At 41.7% G+C, this 25,543-nt stretch overlaps 1 protein-coding gene across 4 annotated transcripts in view; it reads right to left on the bottom strand.

The window, feature by feature from the left end:
• The window catches only part of MYO5B (myosin VB), a 565,409-nt gene that overhangs the window by 183,784 nt on the left and 356,082 nt on the right, over positions 1-25,543 (bottom strand). For all 4 annotated transcript variants that reach the window (XM_069104353.1, XM_069104327.1, XM_069104336.1 and 1 more), the window contains 4 exons: positions 24,000-24,081; positions 23,273-23,413; positions 6,174-6,296; positions 4,490-4,573 (listed from right to left, as the gene is read on the bottom strand). In XM_069104353.1, coding sequence (XP_068960454.1) covers positions 4,490-4,573; positions 6,174-6,296; positions 23,273-23,413; positions 24,000-24,081 — 430 coding nt within the window. The remainder of the gene's footprint in view (positions 1-4,489; positions 4,574-6,173; positions 6,297-23,272; positions 23,414-23,999; positions 24,082-25,543) is intronic.

Below are 25,543 nucleotides of genomic sequence, written 5' to 3'. Positions count from 1 at the left end.
AGGAGCTGTGATCTGCAGCAGTGAAGCCAATGCCCACTGTGATTAAATCACAGGTCACTGAAGGGTGGAATTAAAGAGCTCCTCGATGGGCCAGAGATGCCAAACAATAAAATGGTCTGGCTTTTTAATTTTCAGATACTGGAAGGATATAGAACTTAGTTTCCATTTCTCATTAGAACTGTGGTGAGAATATATCATTTAATATTTTTTAAAAATTAAAATACCATTATCCAGCTACACATAAAATGAGTAATGGAACAGGGATCTGAACCTAGCTCTTTTGTGTCTAAGGGCAGCCAGATGGCACAATGGATAGAGCACTGAGTTTGGAGTCTGAACAACTCATCTTCATGAGCAAATATCACCTCAGGCATTTACTAATTGTGTGACCTTGGGCAAGTCATTTAACTCTATCTGCCTCCCTTTCCTCATCTGTAAAATGAGTTGGAAAAGGAAATGGAAAATCTCTGCCAAGAAAACCTCAGGTGGGGTCCCAGAGGGTCAGACATAACTGAACAGCAACTTTTAAGTCTATGTCCATTCTCTTTCCATTTCACTTTGCTTAGAGGTATGATTTAAACAGCAGGAGAGAAGAAATGAGAGCAATTTCAGAGTGGTTGAATTAGCAGAAATGAAGGGCTCTCCTCTTCCTTCCCCTTGAGAAAGCCTGTCACCCACTGCTCCCAATATTCCTGGCTTAGCTCTGCTGGAGGTTTTAAGGTTGCTGATCCACTCTCTTCTCTAGGGCCTGGACTGTTTAAGAGCATCCCCTGCTGCCTGTCACGATTACATGGAATACTGCTTTGAGGAGGGGGTGGCATAGGACAATGAGATGTATGAGCAATTCCTGTCATTCCTAACACGGTCTCCCACTTCTCTCTCCTCCCTGTGATTTGTAAAAGATGTGGTCACTCCACTCCTCTCCTCTCCTTTCTTTGTGGAGAGCCTCGTTATGCACAAGATCTTTGGAACCTAGAAACCTGGAGCCTAGGCCCTCCCAGGACCCTTAAATGAAACTGGAGAAAAAAATAGCTCAGTATAATCACACAAAGCAAAGCTTATTTGGGCCATAACTAAATCCTCGATGTTCTGATATCGGAGAGCCAATCTAAGGCGGCCTATGCTTCAGCAGAACACTGCAAATACTGCCTGAATGAATCCCCAGTCCCAGGAAGCACATCAATCAACAGGGACCATTTAGCTTTAAATTCTCCTGTGTTTAGTCGGGTTCCCCTCCTTCCTCACCCCATATCAAGTGAAATTAACTGTGCATTTCTCCAGTGTAGTGTCTCCTACTGTATATTTAGTATCACTTATCCTGAGAAGAAGCTGACTGATTTCTCTGGAGCCCATCTTCTTGTTTTCCATGTTCTGGGCCTTTCTGAGCTTATCTCTCAATCTATCTATTTATTTATTCATTCAATCCTTAATTTTCTTTTACTTTTGTTGCCTCTCTGTAAGATACTCTTCTTTCCCCTCTTGCTGAATCCTAAGAATCTTCTCTATACGGGCCAATATCAACAAAATGAAGATATTTTTCCTGCAAGTTGGAGGAGAAAATCTGGAATCTGTGTTTCTATTTAGGAATGGATCCTATCTTTATCTCCAACCAAAGCCCCCAGTTATTAATTAATAACTTCAATAACTGCTTTCCCTGTGCCTAGCCTTCTTTTCCCCACTCCACCTCTGCAAACTGTCCCACACACCACAGACAGATTACTCTAAAGCCAGTGTTTTAAATCTGGTGTCCTTAAACTTATAATATTTTGATAACTATATTTGATTATAATTGGCTTTCTTTGTAATATTTTGTAATTTATTCAATGCTTTTAAAAATACTCTGAGGAGGGATCCACTAGCTCCACCAGGCAGTCAAAGGGACCTATAACACAAAAAAGAACTGAGAAGGAAAGCATTTCATGGATACAAGACCTTTAGTCATCCCCACTAGTCATAAGACCAGGTTCGTACCCCTCAGCTGAGCAGTTCCCAATCTGACTCTGATTTGCCTTTCCAATATCATCACTTGCTCTGTGAAATCTTTGCTTCAGCTAGGCTCATCTACTCATGCTGCTACAAAAGGTTTATGCTTTTGTGCTTCCATGCCTCAGTTCACACCACTTCTCTTGCCTGAAACACGTTCAACTCCTCCATTCCTTTCAGGTTTTATACTTCTTTATACAGTATCTTGTATATTTAACCCTGATATTTTCAGGGATTTTTTTTTTGTTGTTGTGTGTGGGTATTACCCCACCAATACAAACGGTGACCCTTGTACAACTTGGATGGCTGCTACGAGTGAAGATTTTCACTGTCTGGAGGACGACTTGGTGATGAGCATCTCCGTGCTTACTTAGCCTGGCCCTTATGCAAGAGATGCTCACCCAAGTCTCATGACAGGGCTGTCCTTAAGCCCTGACAGTTTCGTTGGACCTGGCAGAGCAGGACCTCTGGTAGCATGGGCATTGAGGGTCCAGGGTCACCTCTACCTCAGCCCTTCTTGACTCTGGGGCTTTGAATATTGCTGAGAAATTTGAACACTGACAAGAGAGGAAGGAGGTGAAAGTAATAGAAGAAGAAAAAGTATCTTTGATGGGACGGTAGAGAAATCATTTAACCATGACCTCCAGTTTACACAATTTACTGACTGTTTCCTAAAGCCTTCCCTCTGCTAATTATCTGCTATTTACCTAGTACATAGCTTGTTTATATAGAGCAGCTTACTAATGTCTCTTCCATTAGACTGTAAGTTGCTTGAGGACAGGGACCATCTTTTGTCTCTTTTTGTATACCCAGCACTTAGCAGAGAGCCTGACACAGACTAGGTGCCTAATAAATGTTTATTAATTAATTGCTTGATTAAAGCAGGATTAAGCAAAGGTTTAAGCAAAACTTTTTGCAGAGTAGAGGCAGCATGAAATAGTGAGAATCTTACTGATTTGGGAAGTAAGAGAGCCAAAAATTAGAGGTCTGGTTCTGTCTCTATGAATATCAATTGCCTCATTAGTAAAATGAAAGGGCTGAACAAGATAATTCACTAGAGCCTTGAAACATTATTCCCCATTTCGCTAAGAGACATGACTCATTCTATTAGGTTAATCTCTTCCTCACTAAGGCCTCCAAATATAATGTACTTGTTCTACACACACATCAACACTTAAGCTATTGTTTCTACTCGATATGCTCCCTCCTTGACCTAAAATGCCACCTCCATTTCTCTATCACTTGTCAGGCTGACCGAGAGTCAAGGATGTCACTTAGTTGTGTGACTCTGGATGAAGCACAGTCTCTCACAGCTTTGGTTGCCTCAACTATGAAATTGGCTTAATATTATTTTTATTAATGGAATGAGGAAAATACTTTTGTAACTCAAAATGGCGTTAGAGTTATTTTCTGCTTTTCATAGCTCAGTTCTAGTCCTTTTTCCATAAAACTTCCCTTGATCGCTCTAGCTTAAAGCGACTGTTTTCTCAATTTCTATCTAAGCACAATGATATACACACAAAATTCCTTTAAACAATATGTAAGTATTTAATAAATGGATCCTGACTATAGCATTACCAAGAAGAGACCATCCAATGAGCATCAAGAGTGAGAGAAATGATAACCCTCCCTGGTCATATGTTTATGGCTGCCATATCCTGAGCTTTCAAAGAGTGAAGGAGGAGGGAAAGGTATTGCACAATTAATATTGGCAGCAAGATAACACAGAACCTCTGAGGCAATTCAGGAAATATCACTGTCTAGCATAGGAGGCTAAGGGCAGGAGGATAGAAAGACTTAGGTTCTGTTCTTACTTAGATTATTCAACTTAGTTGAGATAACGGAAACTAGCCTCTGACATTTTACTTTTTCTACCTGTAAAATGGGCACAATGTTTGCTACCTGGCATACGTATGCAGAGGAAAGAAGAAACTAACAAGCTTCATGGGTAAAATTTGGAGAAACAGAGAACTGTTACATGGGCATCGGTTTCAGTCTTTCTTAAGCTCTGACTCTGACACTATAAAGCAACTGATAAGGACTATGATTATCTGTTTCAGTAGGGATAGAACCATCTTACGTCAGAATTCAGATCAGGGACAGGGCTTGATAAGACCCAGACAAATTGGATGTTCTCTTTTCCTTCTCCATTCATTTCTCATGCGATTATCTTTCTCCCCGTCTGCTGACTCTCTTGCTTCCTCCCTTGTTTAGTGACCACCCATCCTTATGATAACCCACTCCCCCACCCTCTATACACCCTCCCACATATTCCATCTTCTTAGCAATTAGAAATGGGGATTACATGGTGAAGAGAAGTGCTAATGCTGATAGCAGCCTTTACTGTCCCCCACACAGCCTTCTCTTCTCTTCTTCCAGGCTGATGACCACAGATAGGTTCTACATCAAGTAGTGCCCCCCTCTAGCTATAGATGATTTTTTTCTTTTGATTATTTCTCAAACCTTCAACCCACAGATACTATTAATTCAGCCCCTCCTTTTTTACCTTGCTGGCCTTCAGGATGTTGATTTGTTCTTCATACACGGTGTCTCTATTTTTCTCCAGAAATCCATCTGAGTGGTACTCCACCTTGAGCCCAATGCAACAGGAAAAAAGAGATGGTAGTCAGAGCTTCAGCCAGAGCAGACCAATGTTAACTTGCAGAGTCTTCAGAAGTTGCTACATGAGGCAGCATGAGATAATAAGAAATGTACTGATTTGGGGAAGCAATCAGAGCTCATCTCAACTTCATAACATTTTTCTAAGTAGGTACAAGCAGTGAGAAAATATAGGAAGGAATTCCATATTTGCTGTGCCTTCCTTTAAGCAAACGTCAATACTTTCATGGGACCATGATCCAATGCAATACACAAGGAGCTCCAATGCAAAGTGCTAAAGTAGCATGACTTTGGGCTATTTAATAAAAAATATGTGAAAATAAGAAATTACACAAAATACTGATTAGGGGGCAATTATTTAGTTTTACAAAATGACTCTGTAGAATTCCTTTAAATGGCAACTTCCTGTAGTGTATTTAAAATAGGAAACCATTTACAAAAAGTTATTTTTGCCCACCTTTTTAGGAACATATCATTAGTTTTTTCAAGCACTAAAACCTAACTAGTACCATAGACATTTTACTGTGATTGAACTCTGATGTCTTGGTTCTTGGATGTGTGATTTTCTCAAAATTAGCACTGTTTCTTCCATAGGAAATAGTGTTAATGGGTAACTGTGGCCAAAAAATTCATGTCTTGTGTTAACCAAAAACAATACCACAAGTTAAAAATATGGCAACTCAAAAAAACAAGTTCAGGGGACCCCTTAACACTTGGTAGCCAACTCTTTGGTGATGAACCTCTTTGAATTTAGTTAGGCCAGTCCTTAAATTGTATCTGGGCCTGTACTTGAAGTCTTTTCAGCTTAATAAAACCTCCCAGAGCCCATGCCCACTGAAGGCACAGCTTCCAAGAAAGAATGCGTAGTTTTAATTATCCTAATGTAGCAAAGACCTCTAGAGAATGAACCATAGCCCTTCTGCCAAAACATGCCACTGTGATAAAAAGAAGTAATAGAAATGATTCCATGTAATTACATGGTTTATGATCATATGAACTATATATATGTATGAGAGGTTGTATGAATTAGCAGACAGAGAATCAGTCTCAAAGCCAGGCAGACCTGGGTTCCAGTCTTGCCTATGATACATACTGGTTGTATGACCCCGGGCAAGTCAGTCAAATCTCTTAGTGCTCCAAGATCATAGAAGCTTGCAGAGAAGGTTTCAGCATGCACTGGTGGAGGGAGTTTTCTCATTTGAGAGTTCCCTATACCAATAACATCATAGGTTCTACCCCTGTCTTGTGTATGTTTCTACACAAAGAGGTTCACACATATGCATATAGACATACACACACATATCCCTCACAGGTAAGATAAGCCCTCCTGAAACATTTAAGCAAGTATAAGTCCTATCTCCCAGTACCAACCTTATAAAGGAGTATTGATATATTGGATTGTATTTCAGGAATAGTCTGGTACAAGGCAGATGCTTAAGTCAGGAAGGAAGATAAACCAGAAACCTTCATGGGAAACCTTCAAGCTAATCATATTCGAAGAAAGAGCTCAGCTCACAGGCCCACAGGGTAGGACTTTGCTTGGTATTCAGGCCTCCAAAGAGAACACTCACCTTATCTGCAAAATGAAGGACAATGAAGGAGGTATTGGACATTCTGGGTTTCTGGAAGTGCTGGCTGCTGGAATGCCGGTCATACAATTTTTGAGCCCAATTCTGGTCAGTGCCTTTGGGAACCTACAAAATCACAGAATGAAGAAAGTTTTGTTAGGGAAAGTAAAGGGCAAAGAAAGGATTAGTCAGTCGCTCTGCAAGGTCAGATTCACTGGGAACATCATAAAGACCTGGGCCATGTTGTCCAACTTAACTATAGAAAGGATAAAGACACAAAAGCTCTGGCCTCAAAGGATCACCTTAGAGCTTTCTGTGTGCCAGGCTCCTGTAGGCATCCTCGGGAGCTGTGATATTCCGAGAAGAATCCGTTCTGAATCTGTTAGCTAGATTGTGGGAACGAGAAGAAGAGGTGTTGCTAGAGGGAAAATGCAATCCATTTCACAGCTAAGGAGGTGCCCCTCTGCTCCACTGAGGCCAAGCTCCTCACTGCCCCAGGCTCATTTCCTCCCCCCTGATTTCACTCATGTTATTCTCGTCACCTAGAACTCTGCCCCCGGCCACGTTTTATCTATTCTTCAAGGCTCAGCCGGAACCTCATCTCCTGCAAATATTGTGATTTATCCTTCATTCTTGGAGAAGGCCAGTGAAGTCACTGGTGATGTCTTGATTTGCATGTGAATTGGATTTAAGTGAGGTGAATCTGAGCAAAGTCATCAGCCTCACTCTCTCCTCCAGGGTCACGGAAGGTCCAATAGTGAGACAAAAGTCAAGATGACTGGCCATGGCCCTGGATGTAGTGGGTGACCTTGGCCTTTTCAAACCAAGGTCCTTCCCCAGTCTCAGTCTGTCTGAGGCAATACCCAATAATTTATTCCTAACTACACCATACTTCACTAAATTTCTTTCCCTCTGATATACAGAATTTACAATCATAGATTTAGAGCTAGAAAAGACTTGGGGGGGGGGTTAACAAATCCAACCCCTTCATTTAATAGATGAGAAAACTAAAAGTTTATGTGACTTGTCCAAGATCGTATAATTACTAAGTCATCAAGATTTTAACCTAGGTCTTCCTAACTCCAAACTCAGTACCCTACCCACTATGGGAGATGCCCACATCTAACTTAGTCTTTTTTTTTTAAACAGGTGAGGTTCAGACAGGTTAAATCAATTACCCACTGGGATTCGAATCCAAGTCTTACAACACAAAATCCAGTGCTTCTTCCACAGCCTTGTCACTTAAAAATCCCCATCATAAAAATTTTCAGTCTTTAAATTGGATACTCGTATCAGTCTTGTGCGGGTGTGTATGAGTATGAGAACGTATGTGAGTGTGTGTATGTATGTGTGATGTTTCCCCCAGAAAATCAGAAGTGTCTTTAAGGCTGGGGTTATTACCTTAAGGTTCATGAACTTGAAAAATGTATATATCCATCTATCTATATATCTATGTATATATGTCTATATATACACACACTTATATGTAAGTATGTGTGTATATATAGACAGATAAGTGTATTTTAATGTAATTAGTTTCCTCTGCAAAAGTATGCATTTCACTTTATGCATTTTAAAACATCATTCTTAGAAGAAGTCTATAGACCTCACCAGACTGGGGTGAGGGGGTCCATGACTCTATAAGAAGTTCTGTTCTAGGGAAGGCCCACATACATTTCAGCATCCTGGGCAGTCTGGTCCTGGTATACTCAATCAATCCTTGGTGAAAGACTGATACATTTGATTTCTTTCCATCTCCTCTGAAAATTATTCTCAGGACATCACACACATGAGTTTGGGGAAAAGAAAAGCTAGAAACAGGCCCTTGAGGATAATTTATAGGAAACCCAGTTGTTGAGTCATTCTCCCCACAGGGCAAGGTAACATTCTACCAGTGACAATGGCTTTTCATCATCAAGTTTATCAACAACAATACGAGAAAACTTCAACTCACCAGAGGCTGTCCTACCTAATGCAATGTTCTGTTTACGCAGTCAATGCTGCTGTCCCCCAACCATCTTCCTCTAGCTCTGGCATGAAGTCCCTACTTTGAGGCTTAAAAAAAAATTCCCCTGGTATGAGAGGATACTTATCATGTCTTCACAACTTGTTCCAAAATGCTTAAAATCACTTTAAACTGCAAATAACACTATAGAAACCATTAATACAGCTTGGGTTTCAATACCCTCTGGTGTCTTTCCCAGTTTGGAGCCTCTCACACTCCTATTGTGTTCATCAGACAGGTCTGCAGGACATGTATTAATCAGGATTCAGTTTAGGTTCCCAATTACAAGTTACTTAATTTATGCGTACCTCATTAATTCCAAATTTTAATTCAAACAGGAATATGTGGAATTGAACTTTGAAGATGGAGTTGGATGGGCGAATCAATCATGGTGAAAGCGGGTTACCCGAAGCATGCTTATCTTCTTGAGAGACATTTTTCAAACACTTGAAAAGCCCCAAACCGTATACATTGCTCAAACCAATTCAATTTAACAAACATTTTTTGAAAGCCCACAATTTATCCAGTCTTGTGCTAAGCATTAAAAAGAGAAAAGAAGAATAAGGCACAGATCTTGTGACCAAGCAGTTTCTCATTTGTTTGAGTTGGGGGGCAGGAAATAACATGTATTGAGGGTAGAGTCTAAATCACCCTTACCCCAGCAGCACATCAGGAAGTATTAACCAAAGTGCATCTACTCAGTGGTAAGGATGATCATTAATGGCTTCCTGAACGAGTCAGAATCTGGGAGGAGCCTTGAACTGGTAGAATTTAGATCAGTAGAGAGGACTGGAGAGAAAACCTGACCTATAAGCACACCAGTTAAGCAGCTATATGATATGCCGATTACAAATCCTGACTCTAACTTTGCTAAAAGTAATGCAGCTGGATTTCTTCAAGGAATAGTCTATTGTTCAGACTTTTTACTCGACCAGACTGGCCTTGCTATCATTTAGTCTGAATTTTGTTGGACTTTAATGCGGTCTTAGAGGAGACCAGCAATCCAGGTCAGAGTGCAGAAGTGTCTCCTGACTCTGAGGAACAGGCTAACAAAGGGAGACTGACAACTGACAGGAAGATCTTGTCTTCTTCACATGCTGTAGATGATGCAGTAGCCTTCGAGAACTCCCCCTCCCTTCAAGAGGCAGAAGCCCACTTCAGCCTTAACCCCTCAGTTCAAGGATATTTCTCTTCTTCATGAGAGAAGAAAGCAACTGAGACTTTAAGAAGAAATCATAAAAAGTAGGACAAATGGAAAATGCTCTTATGCACGGAGAAGTCAGGGGTTGGGAGAAGGAGCCAGGTCCTATATCTTTCATAAGATATCAGGAGCTCTCAGGGATGAAGCTGAGCGTAATTTTAAAAATCCAGAGTCAGCTTTGTGGAGGCTGCCATATCTCGGCTTCTATACCCTGGATCCTAATCTGAAACATTCAATCTTCAGGGAGAGAGGTGGAGAAAGGGAGGCAGGATTCAGAAGCCTGATCTTACAACCTTGGCTCAGTCACAAAGCGGGGGAGGTAGGGTGAAAAGCACCTTCAATTTGGAGTCAAGATTAGTGGATTTAAATCCTGCCACTATGACTTATTCCCCATCATATCTGGCAGGTGATTTGACCTCACTAGGTCTAGGCTTCCTGACTGGAAAAAACAGAGAGTTCACTTTTCAAGTTCTAACACTTTTAAGTTCCAAGATCCCTGGAGAGGATCTGTAAAGTCAAAGTCCTCTGCGAGCAGCCACAACTGATGGGGTTGGTAATCAATCAGGCAACAAGAATTTATGAGGTGCCTGCTATATGCTAAGTGCTGGGGCTAAGAAGGAAGGCAAAAAGCAGTCCCTGTAATCAAGCTCACGGTCTGATGGGGAGATCACATGCAAACCAAACACAGAGAGGATAAAGCGGGAATAATCCAATGAGGAAGATGGTTAGGATTTAGTGGGAAGGTGGGATTTTGGCTGCAACTTAAAGGAAGCCAGAGATTCTAGAAAGCAGAGATGAAGAAGGAGAGCATTCCAGGCACAGAAGACAACCAGAGAACATCGCTGGAGTTGGGAGATGGAGCCTTGTGGCAAGAAAGAGCAAGGAGGCTACTGTCAACGACTGCCAAGTGCCACTGGAGTGGAGAAAGATTCAAGAAGTCAAAAAGATGGTGGGGGGGGGGGGGAGGAAAAGAGAAGGAAATAAGCATTTCTATAGAACCTACTATGTGCCAGGCACTGAGCTAAGTGCTTTACAAATATTTTCTCATTTGAATCTCATAATAGCCCTGGAAGGTGGGGTGCTGTTATTCTTATCCCCATCGTACAAAACAGAGAGTTCCCTCCTACCCCTTCCTCCGTGTCTCGCATCACTCAGATGCCTTTGCCACTGTCTCCTGCTTCCCTCTGTCACAGAATGGGGTAGCCCTTCTCCTTGCCAGGGCAAACCCCATTATGTGCACAAGTGACCCCATTCCATCCCATCCTCTCCAGCAGATTACCCCTCTGTCATCCACAAAAGAACGCCACAAAACCTTAGCGAAAAACTTAGGCAAAGAGAAATAACATGACTTGTCTAGTGAGTGAAGCCAGATATGAACTCAAGGCTGCCTCACTGAAGGGCATATTTCACTATAATCATCGCACCCTGTTGGAGGGGTCCCCCAGTCCAAGTGGGGTTTTCTAACCTTTCATCACATAATTGTCGCATGGTATAATTCTGCTTGTCATGCTGCTTAAAAGGTAAACGGAGCAGCAATGTATTCATTAGTGGCATATTGTTATGCATTTCTCTCTCACGCATTGCAACTGCAAGCCTAGAGCTCTCAGTGCACATGCATTGTCAGTATTCAAGTTTACTGTATATTCACGAGCATTTTGTGCATCCTAATACTGCACCAAAGACAGCTGAGTAAAAATGATTTTTAAGTAATACTAGCACAATTAAAAAAAAACTTCACATAATGGTTGCACCCTGCTTTTTAATATTTTGCATGAAATCTGTGACGATCACATAGTGAAATGCAGCATCTATTACGTGATGACTTTCAAATACCAGAGGGTTTTATATTTAATCCTGGAGGTGACAGAGAGTCAGTGGAGGCAATCTGACAGCTGAGTGGAAGACGGACAGAAGTAGGGAGAGGCTCGAGGCAGGGAGACCCAACAGCAGCTGCTGCCATGGTCCAGATGTCAGGTGATGATGGCCTGCCCCAGGGGTGTGACACTGTCAGAGGAGAGAAGGGGTGTATGCTAGAGATGTTACAAAGGTAAAACGGAAAGGCCTTTGCATCAGACTGGGTATGGGCAAAGGGGGTGTGAGGACAATACCTAGGTTATGGCTGGGGAAATGGACCCAAAAACAATAGAGAAGTTTGGAAGAAGAGAGTGTCTGGGGGGAAAGATAAATGAGTTGAGTTTTGGACATTTTGAGTTTAGGATGTCTGTGGGACATCCAGTGCAAGATGTCGAATAGGAAGCTGAAGAGTGAGACTGGAGGTCAAAACAGAGGTTAGGGCTGAATAAATAGGTCTAGAAATTATGGGCGCAGAGATGATTACTGAATCCATAGGAGTTGATGAGATCAACAAAGACAGGGCAAAGACAAAAGGGTCCAGGGCAGAGCCTTGGGGGACACAATTAGCAGGCATGATCTACCTGAATGAAAATCCAGGAAAGGAGACTGAAAGGTCCGGGGATAAAACAGGTAGGAAAGACACAGGATAGACTCAGAGCAATGCCACAAAACCTTAGAGAAAATATCAAGGAGAAGGGGGTGATGGGCAGTGCCAAAGACTTCAGAGAGGTTGAGAAGGATATATTGAGAAAAAGACATTAGATTTGGCAATTAGTAAGAGAGGAGAGAGTAGTTCAGTGATGGGGTCATAAGACAGACTGCAGAGAATTAAAAGAAGAGAAAGTGGAGGTGTTAGTTGGAGATGGCTTCCTCAAGTAATTCAGCCACAAAAGAGAGAAGAGATACATGAAATGAAAGCTAGGCGAGATGGATGGATCAAGGGAGGCTTTTTTGAGGACAGGAGAGATACGGGCACATCGGTATATAGGAAGCAACCAAGAGGCAGGGAGAAAGTGGACATAAGTAAAAGAGGGGGGATAAGAAAGGGGTGATCTGCTGGAGAAGATGGGATGGAATGGGATCACTTGTGCACATCAAGGGGTTTTCTCTGGCAAGGAGAAGGGCTACCTCATTATGTGACAGAGGGAAGCAGGAGATAGTAGCAGAGGCATCTGAGTGATGCGAGACACGGAGGAAGGGGTAGGAGGGAACTCTCAGCGAATGGCTGCAGTTTTATCAGTGAAATATGAGGCAAGGTTCTCAGCTGAGAGGGTGCAGAGAGGGAGGTATAAAGAATTTTTGAGAAATGATAAAAAGGTTTGAAAGAGCTCCTCAGAGAACTGGGATAGTATGTCAACGAGGGATGTGTAAAAGGCCTCTCTCATCATAGTAAGCGCCCAGTTAGGATTATATAACAAATGTGTAGAGAACTCAGTCAACAGATTTTCTGTAGCTTCATTCCATAGCATGTGAGTAAGAACAAAGGGAGGAGATGACGGGAGTGATCCAAGGCTGAGTGAGGCATGATTGATGATAGGATATGGGGGCAAAGATCTCAAGAGAAGAGGAGAGCATAGCATTCTATTCGTTCACCAATGGGTGAGAAGGGAAGAGAGCATATCCAGCTACAGGGATGATGGCATAAGAAAGAACTAAGGAATGGAGAGAATGGTTTGTGGCAAGCTGTGCCTGGAAGGAGGGGAACAACATCTCAACAATGTTAATGCTTCTAAATATACAATCCAGGGAGAGAAGGATGGCAGGGAAGACAGTGGGGCTGCCTACATGTTGGGGAACCAAACTATGAGAGAGTAAGGCCAGCGTCAGAGAGGTGGTCTAGAAATCATAGCTGTGAAGACCATCTCCCCACCTGTCATTTCTTTATTATTTCTCTTATCAGCTCCCATGTTCCTGGCAGGCCAGACTTTATACCGTGACCTGGGTCAATCTGTCCTAAAAGAGCTAAAATAACCTCTCTCCCGCTGTCGCTGAAATTTTACCATTTGAGTTAATTTTCTGGTTTAAGGCGTTGTTTTCAGGAAGTTCTTTCACAATGACTATATGACTAACCCATCCCCACATAAGTTGAACGCTACAAAAAGAGCATTGGAATTGAAGTCAGAGGACCTGGATTCGAGTTCTGCTCCTGTCTTTTACTACTTGTGTAACCTTTGCCAAGTCATTTCATCTCTTCAGGTGTCCATGTTTTCCTTCATAAGATGAAGGTATTTGACTAGATGGCCTTTCTCTAAATCATTATATGACAATGGCCCACATTAATTCATTAGCTTCCTATAAGTAGGAATCTGAGGGAAAGAAAATAAGGCCTTAACCTTTACTAGGCAAGGAACTTGTGGAAACAGGACACTCTTTTGAAGAGAAAAAGGAAAGGGGGGAGGGAAAGGTTGACTATAAAGAAACATCTGGTTTCATAGGAGTGCTCTACTGGGTAACACTGAGAAGCCAGAAGCCAGTACAGTGACACTGGAGGTCTAGGGAAGGACTTACTAAAGGGAAAGAGGAGAAGATAAAAGTGGCAGGATTTCAAAGATAAAATTTCTCTACTTTGCCATTTTGGTCATGGTTAACACTGTTCCTAATACTTGAGTAATAAAGATATTCATGGCCTCCACTAAACTCTCAGATATATGTAGTAATGGAGAACTGACACACTTCTAATCCAAAAGGAAAAAAAAGTCACTCATCTAAAATGCATTTATATTTGTTTAGGAAAATATAAGCCCCTAATAGAGTGTAAGCTTCTTGAGGCCAAGACCTGTTTTATTTTGGTTTTTGTACACCCTAGCACCAATGACAATGCCTGGCACCTAGTCAGTGCTTAACAAATGCTTGGTGATCTGAACTGAATTGTAGGATGAGCCCTGGATTTCAAGTCATGGGACTTGGGTTCAAGTCCTAGTTACGGTACTATTTATGTGACATTAAAAAGTAATTTGACTGGACCTCCATTCCTTCATCTATGAAACAGGAGTATGGATACTAGATGACCTTTTCAAGATCTCTTCCAGGTCTAGGTCCTAAGGAGTTTTATATTTCTTCATTAGTTTTTGGCAAAATTCAATTTCCCTGCTAAGTTATGTGTCGTATAGGAATCTAACATTAGTAGAGTCAAGCAAAGAAGAAGCGCTAGGGCATAACCAGAGATGAGCTCTGTTCTTTAGAAGCCCAGTCCGAGTCTGGCCAGTAAGCCTGGAGACAGAGGGAAGCTTCTGAGGTGGCAAGAAGCAGAACAAAGCTTACTATTCTAGTCCCTGCACCACCCCCATGCTCCTGCTTTCAGCTCTGGGCATGACCCATCATCATCTCTGAGGCCAATTCACTGGGGACCGGTGTGGGAGGGGTGGAGTGGGGATGGGAGTAGAGATTGTCTCTCACCAGCTGCTTCCTCCTGCACCTGGACCCTGTCTCACCTCTCTCTAAACCCAAGACGCCTTCTTTCCCAGTTTAGCCTGCCCATGCTTCCCTTCCCCTTGTTTCCGTGATATACCAATCAACACGAAGAGTGATCCCTCCCTCTCCTGCCCGTGTACTGCTGCTGTGCCACCTGCCCATCTCAGGGCATCACTTTTGTCTCTCGCTGCATGAGCATCATGGTACCCAGCTCTGCACAACAGGATCTTATATATTCATTCTCTCTCTCTCTCCTTCCCTCCCTTCCATCCTGCAAAGAACTTATGAAACACAGAAATGGAGGAAATGTGCTATGGAAATGAACTCATTCCTACTGTAGGACTGGAAAAGGCTTTGTAGATTTGAAGTTCATAAACATTTGATAAACATTTATGAAGTGCCTACTGTGTTCAAGGCACTGTGCTAAGCATTGGGGATACAATAAGAAAAAGAAAGACAGTCCCTGTCCTCAGGGAGCTTACAATCTAATGAAGTTGACACACAAAAGAAGGCAGGAAAGCAGGGGAGGGGACACCAGGGAGTAACCAACATGGGGCCATCTTGTTCAGGGGAGCAGAACCCAGGCAGAACAGCAGATGCAAAGCTGGAGTCAGCTTTAGGAGGAGTTTAATATTCCACTCTCCAACCCTCCAGATCAACCAGAGGGGAGAGCAGGCTAAACCAGGGTAAATGCCTCTGCTGGGCATTTAAAGCTCTTCATAACCCAACTCCATCCTCTCTTAGTGTTTTTATTATACATTCCTCCCCTTCATTCACTCTATACCCCATCTGAACTGGCTTTTTTATTGTTGCTCACACACGACACTCCTGTGACAAAACAGTCTATCCCCCTGCCTAAGAAGCCCTCTCTCCTCACTTCTGCCTCATAGAATCCCTTTGTTGTTACTTAGTTATTTTTCAGTCGTGTCCAACTCTCTGTGAACCCATTTGAGGATTTCTTGGCACAGATACTGGAGTGGAGTGGTTTGCCATTGCCTTCTCCAGCTTATTTTACAGGTGAGGAAACTGAGACAAACAAGGTTAAGTGACTTGCCTAGAGACACGCAGCCAGTGTCTGAGGTCAAATTTGTACTCAGGTCTTCCTGACTCCAGGCCTAGCTGACCAGAGAATCTCAGCTTCCTTCAGTTACCAACTCAAGCACTTCCTTGTACGTGAAGCCTTTACTGATTTCCACCACCCCTTCCTCCAGTGTCTGTGCTTCCTACCTGCCAATTAACAAAAACATCTCTTATTTATTTGTATATACGTAGAAAGAGTTCTGGATTTGGAATCCTTGTACCTGGGTTTAAAGACTGACTGCCTTTTACTATCTGTGAAAGTTTGGGCAAGTAAACTCTCTGGGTCTCTTTTTCTTGAGTTGTCAGATGAGGGGTTAGAGCAGAGGTGTCAAACGTGGAACCCACGAAAATCCTGAGTGAGGCTCAAAACGGGTGAAAATGTAATTGGAAAAGTTTCTATTTGAGTTTGACACTGTTGGGTTAGTCTAAGGTCCCTTAAGTACAAAACATAAATTATCTTCGTAAGCCCAGAATCTAGCACAATTCCTGGTAACAGCAGGCATTTAATAAATGCTTGTTGATTGACTGATAAAAGGGATGGTTATTCTGCAGTCATGCAAGTAACCTTGTCATAGAAAATATCTTCTCTAGGCTCTAAGGCAGTCCTGATTCAGTCACCCTGCAGGTTCTCTTCATGTGACTGCTGTTTGTCCCTATTCTCAAAAATGACTGTGACATCAGGAAGGTGATGACATTATTTGCAAGTGAATTGAGTTTAAGTGAGGAAGGGCTGTGCAAAGTCACCAGCCTCACTTTCTCCTTCAGAGCCATCTGGGTTCAGTGGTCAGAGAGAGATCAGGATGACTGGAGATGACCTCGCCACATGCCAGAGAGGAAGCAGAGATCAAGCGGTTCCAGTATTACTGTTTTTATAGATAAGAAATCAAGGGCTAGAAGAATGGGGCAGCTGGTCTGAATACACTCCACTAGTTTAGGCTGAAAGTGAAATCCAAAGGGGGTTTTCTGGCCCTAAACCAAGCTGCTTCTCTGTTGTGCTGATGATTGAAAGTATAGAAAGCAAACACCTCTCCAAACATCTGGCTCTTATAGTTTGCTTTCCAAAGTTTTAATTGGTTCAGTGATCAAGAACTAAACACCATGCAAACTCTAGCACCGAGGGGCAAGGCAACCTCTTCTTCATTTATACATTTTTATAAATAAAAACCCTATACACCTTGGGAACATAGATTGTACTAATATTAGCTGCTGCTCCTTCAATTTCTGGTGACTTAACATAACCCAAGTGGCAACCAAATCCAAATTAGGGTTCATGAGCTTCTTTTTACTATTGATAATACTACCAGACCCAGAAAGCCAAGAAATGTGGGGAGCAAAGAGCAAATAATGTGGAGGAATTCTTGGACAGTCAGAACCAGCATAAAATGAAAGGGTTTGACAAGATGGCCTCAGAGGTCCTTCCTAGATCTATGAACCTATGACTAAGCAAATTCCTATGACACCAAGGTCAAATTTCCCAAATTTTCCTTAGGGCGTCTGATTTGATGTCTGAAAATGTTCACAGATTCTACTGGATATATCTTCAAATCCCAGATTCAATTAAGTTCAATTCAATGAGTATCTATTAGCACATGCTATCCGAAGCTAGGCGATGTGGACATTCTGAAAGCCTGCGATTTCACCAGAAGTAGGCGCTCCCACCTCTGACACAGACCATAGCTATCTCACCCAAGAGCTCTCTCTTTTCCCATGCTCCTCATCTCATATCAGTCAGATGCCTTCTGATACTATCATCTCCTTATGCTCTTCACCAAGTCAAACCCCTCTGCGTGCCTGAGGGATCCCACTCCATCCCATCTTCTCCAACAACTGTCCACTTTATGATTCCCAACTTTTCGCTCATCTTCTTTCTCTCCCTGGGCACTGCCACTGTTCCCTAAGTATGATGCTGGTTTCAGTAGCACGGCATCTCTCTTGTAGGGTCTTACTTATCCCACTACTGTGCTCCCTTCCTGCCATCTCCACTCCCCCCCTCCCCCATCTTTCTGGAGGCCGGGATGTGGACTGGATTATCTGGAGAATAGGCTACTTCCCGTTAAAGCACAAGTGGACTTAACTGGGGCAGATTGTCTTCTGTACTGCATTGTGCACTGCTGGGCTTGGGGATGCCTTTCTTTTAGAGGGGATATCATGAACAGGGATAATGCCAGGAAGCTGTTCCCACCTACTAAAGTAAGAATGAGCAGAGCAAGGCTGATCTCTGTCCTACATAATACCCTTATAAGCATTCATCTATCCTCTACCATCCATTCTCAACTAAGTCTTTTATCCAACCTAAATATCTTCAGTTCTTTTAACTAATCATCATAGGGCATCATCAGCGTCATATCTGATAATAGTGCCTTAAAGTTAGCATAGCACCTTATAAGCATAAAAAAGGAAATCTTTTTTCCATCTGAGACAGCCTGTCATAGCTGATAAGAACACTCAACTTGGGGTCAAGAAGACCAGGGTTGAAATGTCACCTTGAATGGCTTTAAATCCAACCTTGAGCACTTCTAATTGTATGACTATGGTCAAGTCACTTGACCTCTTTAAGCCTATTCCCTTCTCTGCAAAACAATAATACCTATATTATTTACACCAAAAAGGTTAGAGATAGAATAATGTATGTAAAGCTCTCTGTAAAGTTTACACTATATTCATATTAGTGATGATAATGATAATAATGGTGACAATTCTGCAGTAGACATTTTCCATGATGGTAGCAAGGGACTGGGGTTCAAACCCCAGGTCTGAGTCATTCAATTGCTTATCTATTCTGTCTAGCAAATTTAGGCCTTTCATAAGTTTATATAAGGCTATGAAACCCTGGGAGATTTATTTAACCTCTCAGTGTTCTGGAAAACTTTGTAGACTAAAAGGTACAGAGAAAGTGCCACCCTACCTTTGTAGAATGATCACATTGGGCTGTTCCCTCTATCAATGAAATCCCAGGTTCAATCTCCATGTTTATAAAATCTACATTTTACTCAATTTTAATATCAATGTTGAACAGAAAAGGATCATAACCCTTGGGCACTACACTAAAGTTTTCTAAGTGGATCTTTAGCTACGAATCACCACTCTGGATTTACTTAGTTCTCTTGACACCTTTATCTCTACCTTCCTTTGGAAATGAACCACCTCCAAGATCTAGAACCCTATTCTCCTCCTCCCTGACCATTAGCTTGTGTTTTTGCAACTTGTCCTACTTTCCTTGCCACAGTCAGTTATTTCAATGCGTATCCTCTGCAGCACTCAAGACTCTCTCACTTCTCTGCTTATTCACATTTACACCTTAATCTCTGACACTAATACACTGATACAAATTCCCATTTTCTCTACCCATTTGGAGTAGAGCTAGAGAAAAAATAATGAAATCATGCAGCTATAAATTCAAGCAATCCAACCTCAATTGGGTCTTGACTGAAGCTCTGCAAGGCCTTTGCTGCTCTGCTGTTGAATACCCAATGATACTTGCCTCACAGCAGCTTATCTAAAAACTTTTATTCTTAAATTCCCAACCCCACTCCCTTTATTTATACCACCTTCATTCTTAGCAGAGAACCCCCATGGCCTCTTCTCTTTACCTTATCTCCCCGTGATCCTAACCCTGCCCATCTTCATTCATCAATTATTCCCTCACTCTACTTTCCTGCATCTTTAATCTCTTCCCTCTACACAAACTCCCTCCCCCCCACCCAGCACACTAGCATATTTAAGTCTCTATCTACCTAAAACAAGTTTCTCTCCATCCTTCTACCCCTTGACTTATTATCTTCTCTTGCTACTTCTTCTTAACCTCCAACTTTTGGAAAAAAGTTAATCTATATTTGCTGCACCAGTTTCCTTACTACTGACCTACTTCTCAACCTCCAGTATCTAGGTGACTTCTCCCACTCCCTGGAAGACGCTCTCTCTCCGGAATCATAATGCTATTGCCTCACATTAGAGGTTTGCACAATACTTTTCTCTAAGCAACCCTGAATGTTGGCTTTTGTAGACTCAGCCTATTTTATAGACAAGTGCCTTTTCCATTACACTGTGCTAACGCATACCCTTGAGGTACACAAAACTTCTCTCTTAGCTAATATCAAAAACCCTGGGAATCCTTTTGGTAACTTGAATTCTCCCAATCTGGCTGCCCCAGCAAGTCCTTCCAGAGGGTGATGACTTAAAAATAAAAAGGCAGGAGGGTTACCAAGCTAGAAATCACAATAACCCCACTTAAAGTACTTGCAGCATTAAGTCATGTGAATGCAATGGGGAAACACAGCTATGTTTTTTCTTTTTTTTTGACTGATTATGAGGTGGCCTTTTAGAAGAGTTTAGAGGTTTCAGAAGTTTAGAGAAGACAGATGAAAATAGTGTTACTTGGCAATGGCTGACATACACAAACTATAATGACCAAACATATAGTATCACAGTATTAGAACTTGGCAGAATCCTTAAAGGTCAATGATTCTGACCTCTTCATTTTACACACTGATACAAGTATATATATATATATATATTTTTTTTATTTTTTGTTCTCCATTGTTCCAATCACATAGGATCATAGATCTCTATCTGTAAGGGACCTCAGAGGAGAAGGTCAAAGGAACCACAGAAGCCAACTACTCCAACATGCCAATTCTATACATAAGGAAACTGAGGAACAGGGAAGGGAAGTGACATGCTAGAGCATGTCATGTAAGTGATAAGTAGAAAATCGAGATAGGTATCCAAGCCCTCTGCCTCCCAATCTAGCATTCTTTCCACATCACCACGTGGCTTCCCTCTTTCTAGGGATTAAGCCAAGCCAAGATATCTATATATTTAAAATGAAACATGAGGGCAACCAAGGGACAGACATTATAGAGTAGGTACAGTTGGGTGTTTGAGGCTCACATCCTGCTCTCTGCATGCCCAGAATCTCCCGCTCTGGCATTCTCCCAAGTTTTGTCCTCTCTTCTCTTCATGCTCTAAAATTATCTTCCTTTCTTTTTACAGGGGTATTGCCATAAAAATTTGCCACCATCCCCAATTAAACCTTCCAATTTTCACAGATGTAAAATTGGAAAAGATCTGACTAAATTCACATTAATATTCAATGAATGACATGCTAGTCCTACTGGGGGAATTTTCATTTTAAAAGAGAGTTTGGAGAGATAATACCCGTAACCCAATGGGATGGCTAAGAGTAGAATTTCAGGCACTGTTGCTCCTGCATGGCGGCAGAAGGCTCCTAGTGCTACAGGCAGTTACCTACTTACTCTGTACATACAGACAGCCCTGAATATTGAATACAACACTAATACAAAAAATACCCAAAGAAACGCAGAGAAACACGGGAAGACTTGATGTAGTAAATTAAGCAGAGCCAGGAAAACAATATAAACAATGACTACAATAACAAATGAAAAAAACCTTACTAAGTAATCATAACAACTGATACAATCTCAACAACCACAACAACCCAGGAGAGGAAAGGAGGAAGTAATTTCTTCCTTGTGGTAGAAATATGAGGACAACAATAGGTACAGAAAGTCAGACAAGGGCATTGTGTCAGTTGATTTTGTTTGATTTTTTTTCTTTGTTACATGATGGGGCTCATCCTGTCTCACATGGATGTGATATAAAAATAAAATGCATCAATAAAATTGATATTTTAAAAAAATGAATAAATACCCACAAAGATCTAAGCCACATCTGAGGCTCAGTGGCTTAATTCATAAGGCTAAGTGACTTAATTCATAAGATCCTGTCTAAGTGTTATAGTCAGGGAAAGAATCATGTCAACTCCACACTGTTTCCAAGCTTAGCTTTCCAAATTCATTTTGAGAGAGCAAACTCATGTGCTTCCTCCTCTAGGGAGTTTTCCTTGATTACTCCCACCAGGAAGGATGTTTCCCATTGAATCTCTCAGATCACACCATTTGAGCTATCCCATTCACTAACTTGAGAGGACCTGTGGATGATATAGCAGAAAGCCAGCCTCAGAATCAGAACATTAGGAGTTAAAGCCCCATTTCTGACACAGATTACTTAAGCTCTAGTACCAAGGGGCAAGGCAACTTCTTCTCCATTTACATATTTTTATACATTAAAAACCAGAACTGGGTTTTTAACTTCTTGTTATGTTGAGGATCTCTTTATCAGTCTGGTAAAGATTATAGTCTTTTCTCAAAATATTTTTAAATTAATAAAATAAATATGATCATAAAGGAAACCAATTATATTGAAAATTTATCAAAATATTAACAATTACAACATCAAATTTACAGATCCTCTGAAATCTGTCCATGGACTCTAGGCTAAGAACTCCTGTCAGGGACCTTAAAGGAACCTTAGAGACACTTTATTCAAACCCCAATGATCTTTTAAATGAGGAAATAGACCCAGTGAGTTGGAGTGACTTGCCCAAGAATTCATTGAGTGGAGAATGCAATGTCACTACATTAATGGCAGCAACTGAAAAAGGATTTTATTGCAGGTTCAAGACCTGGTGTTCAAATTCTAGCTAAGCTACTTGCTACCCCAATGACCCCAAACAATATTCAACCTCTCTGAATCTTATTTTCCTCATTTGTAAAATTTAGGTGGTTTTAGGTCCTTTTCAAATCTAAATTGATTATAACATTCCAAAACTAGAATTCAGGTTTGCTCATTATGGGATCGCAGTTTTGCCCCAGAAGAGACCTTAAGGAGCATCCAGTTTTAAGCACTTTCATTTCACGGAGGAGAAAGACAAGACCCAATAAAGGATTGTGTTTTGCTCAAGGTCACACTTTTTTCCCTTCATACCAATCTGCCTCTCCCTGGTGAATTTCACTGAAGCCCATGTTCCTTTCCATTCACACTGACCAAGCACTTACATCCGTTAGGTGCAATACATGCTATGCAATGGGCATGGTCCCTGCCCTTAAGGAGAGCTCACTCTCTGTAGTACTTCTGTCCAGATGTTCTGGATTCTTTCTTGGTTATTAGAGAAAGGATTAAGGTACCTAATTCATTTTTGGTTCAGAAAGGTCGGAAAGGGGCTGAAAAGCAAGGAAAGGCACTCTTTGTGAACATCACCTCCCTCCCCCTGATCTTGCATATGTGTAAAAGGAGGCTTCTGTTTCTCTGTGTGGTAGCTTTCTGAGCAAGCTGGATGAAGGTCTCCTTGAACACTGCCTGCTGGCTCTGCCTACCTGCTGAATTCACTGAGTGGAGAATGCAGGTGCACTCTTGCTTCCAGCTCCAAAGGCTTGTTAATTAGAGATGAAGTCTTAGAATTGAGGGCTGGCAAAAGGTTATCTCTCCTCACCTAAGACATACCTCCAACCACTCCCCAAAGAATGTAAGTTCCTTGATGGTGGGAACTGTTTCATTTCTATCCTTATGCTCCTAGGACCTAGCCTGTGCACAACCCTCCACACCCCCCCCTTCCCACACACACACGCACACACACACGCACACACACACGCGCGCACACACACACACACACACACACACACTTCAAAATATCTTTTGAATTGGATACAATGAGCTGGGACCTGATGATTTCAAAGGCAGAATTAATTTTACCTTGCATTCTTCATCCAACAGGTCCAAGATGCCAAGCTTGGCTTCTATCAGGTCGATGCAAGGCTGGTTATCATAAAAATCGATCAGGGTCCATGGGATTTGCTCCTTCATATATTCTTCTTGCTCCAGTTTGAAGACATGCTGGGGTCAGAGGTGAGTGAGGAAGAGTTACATTTTGATGGAATGCTGGAGCACCAGACCAGGGGAGTTAGGTGTCCCAGAAGAAATGAATCTCTCTTTAGGCTACCTTAAACTCCATAGATTCTGAAAACAGTTAACAATTCCCAGATTCAGCTTCTGATCACCATTGGGGTATGATTTATTCAGATGTTTCTATTTTCCCACCTGGGACCTCCCCTCACATCATTCAAACCACCCATCTCTGCTGAAACCACAGAAATCACTAAACGTGGCTTTAAGTAATCCGGGCTACATCAGAGTTTGGACTACACAAGAGCCAAGGGTGATCAGAAGTCAGACAGTATATCACCTAGATTCAGACCTCCTGGTATGTATGGTATAGTATAGTATAGTATAGTATAGTGTAGTATAGTATAGTATAGTATAGTATGGGCTGTTCCTCTTGATGCCAAAGGCACTCACTGAAATCCAAGGAATAAGACTAGAACATACAAAATTATCATAGGGGAGCAAAAAAGAGCATCTTGAGCAATTCCACCAGTGAAACAAAGGGAGTCTACCCAATGAGTCGGAATAAGAGGCTTACCCAGTTGAATTGCTGCTGGAGTTTTTCATTTGCATAGTTGATACAAAATTGTTCAAAGCTGTTCACCTCAAAAGTTTCAAATCTGCAAAGTGGAACAAAAAGAGAGGTGAGTAGGGCAAGGAAGATACTGTCTTTTACTCTGGAACCTGGTGACTCAGGAGGACTAAAAAATAACGTATCCTCAACCCCAGCTCTAAATTCCAATTTGCTACTAACATATCATGACCATCAAATGATTATCTGCACTAAAGGAAAAAGAAGCCCAGATATTGCAAAATGGTGATTATTCTGAAATTGTTTATTTTTGACTCGGAGATATTCATACACACACACTCTACTTTTGTAAACTGTAGAATACTATATAACTATAAGCTAATATTGAGGACACACCCACCTCATTCTGAGTCCAACCCTGGCTTGCTTGGCCTTTGGCAGTACTTAATAGAGGTCCTGGCCAGATTTGGGGAAGGAAGAGGCCACACAAAAAACCTGCAAGTGACCCCCTTCAAGGATAACTGGGAGCTGTCCGTGGTTCTGAGGGCACAATTCCAGAACCCCAGAGTTGGAAGCAAGCCTGGGGCCATTTAGAACAGCCCATAACTGAAGAAAAAGCAATCCTCCTCCACAATAGCCCTGGCAAGTGGTCATTCCACCACTGCTTGAAGTTGTCCAGGGAGTGAGAGTTCATTGGGTTCCAAAAAAATCCATTCCACTCCTGGAAAACTCTAATAGGAACTTTTTCTTTACATAAAATCTAAATTTGTTTCTCTACGACTTTCTCTACGACTATTGCCTCTTGTGCTACTCTCTGAGGCCAAACAGAACAAGTGTTTCAATTTCTTGAAGACAGCGTTGACAGCATTTTCTTCTTTCTTCATCTCCATTCCAGGGTCTCAAATCCCTTCCCTGCCCTGGCCATCTTCCTCTGAACAGACCCAAGTTTGTCAGTGTCCTTTCTCAAATATATTACTCTGAATGGATACACTATTCCAGATTTGCCATAATCAGGGCATATAGTACACCGGGTCAGTCAACTCCTTTGTTCTGAACATCACTTAACATTCACAAGGTCTTAGATCTAGTGCTGCAAAAAATTTCAGACATCCTCTGATCTAGCCCTCTCATGAGGACAAGAGAGGGATGACGAAGATGAAGACAATAGGTGTTAAGTGAATTCCCAAAGTCACACAGATAGCAAGCGTCCGAGGCAATATGTGAATCCAGGTCGTCTGACTCCAAAATCAGTGTTCTCTGCCCTGAACATTGATAATGCCGTTCATTTATCCCATATTTATTAAGTCTCTAGTCATTCAAGGCAGGCATTAAGCATTTATTAAACATTTACTATGCACTAGAAATTGTATTAAGTGCCAAGGTTACAAACAAAAAGGAAAAAATAGTCTGTGTGACCAAGGATCTCACAGTCTAGTTGTCATCAACATGTGAACAATTACATACCTGTAACATACATACAGAATAGATGGAAAACAGTCACAAAGGAAAGGCACTAACAGTGGAGGAACTGAGAAAGGCTTCTTGAAGAA

Source organism: Petaurus breviceps, unplaced genomic scaffold, assembly GCF_028583685.1.
Source record: "Petaurus breviceps papuanus isolate PSGF00001 unplaced genomic scaffold, PetGlider_PUasm1.0 131, whole genome shotgun sequence".
NCBI classification, from domain to species: domain Eukaryota; kingdom Metazoa; phylum Chordata; class Mammalia; order Diprotodontia; family Petauridae; genus Petaurus; species Petaurus breviceps.
This window is presented reverse-complemented; position numbering and strand designations above follow the sequence as displayed.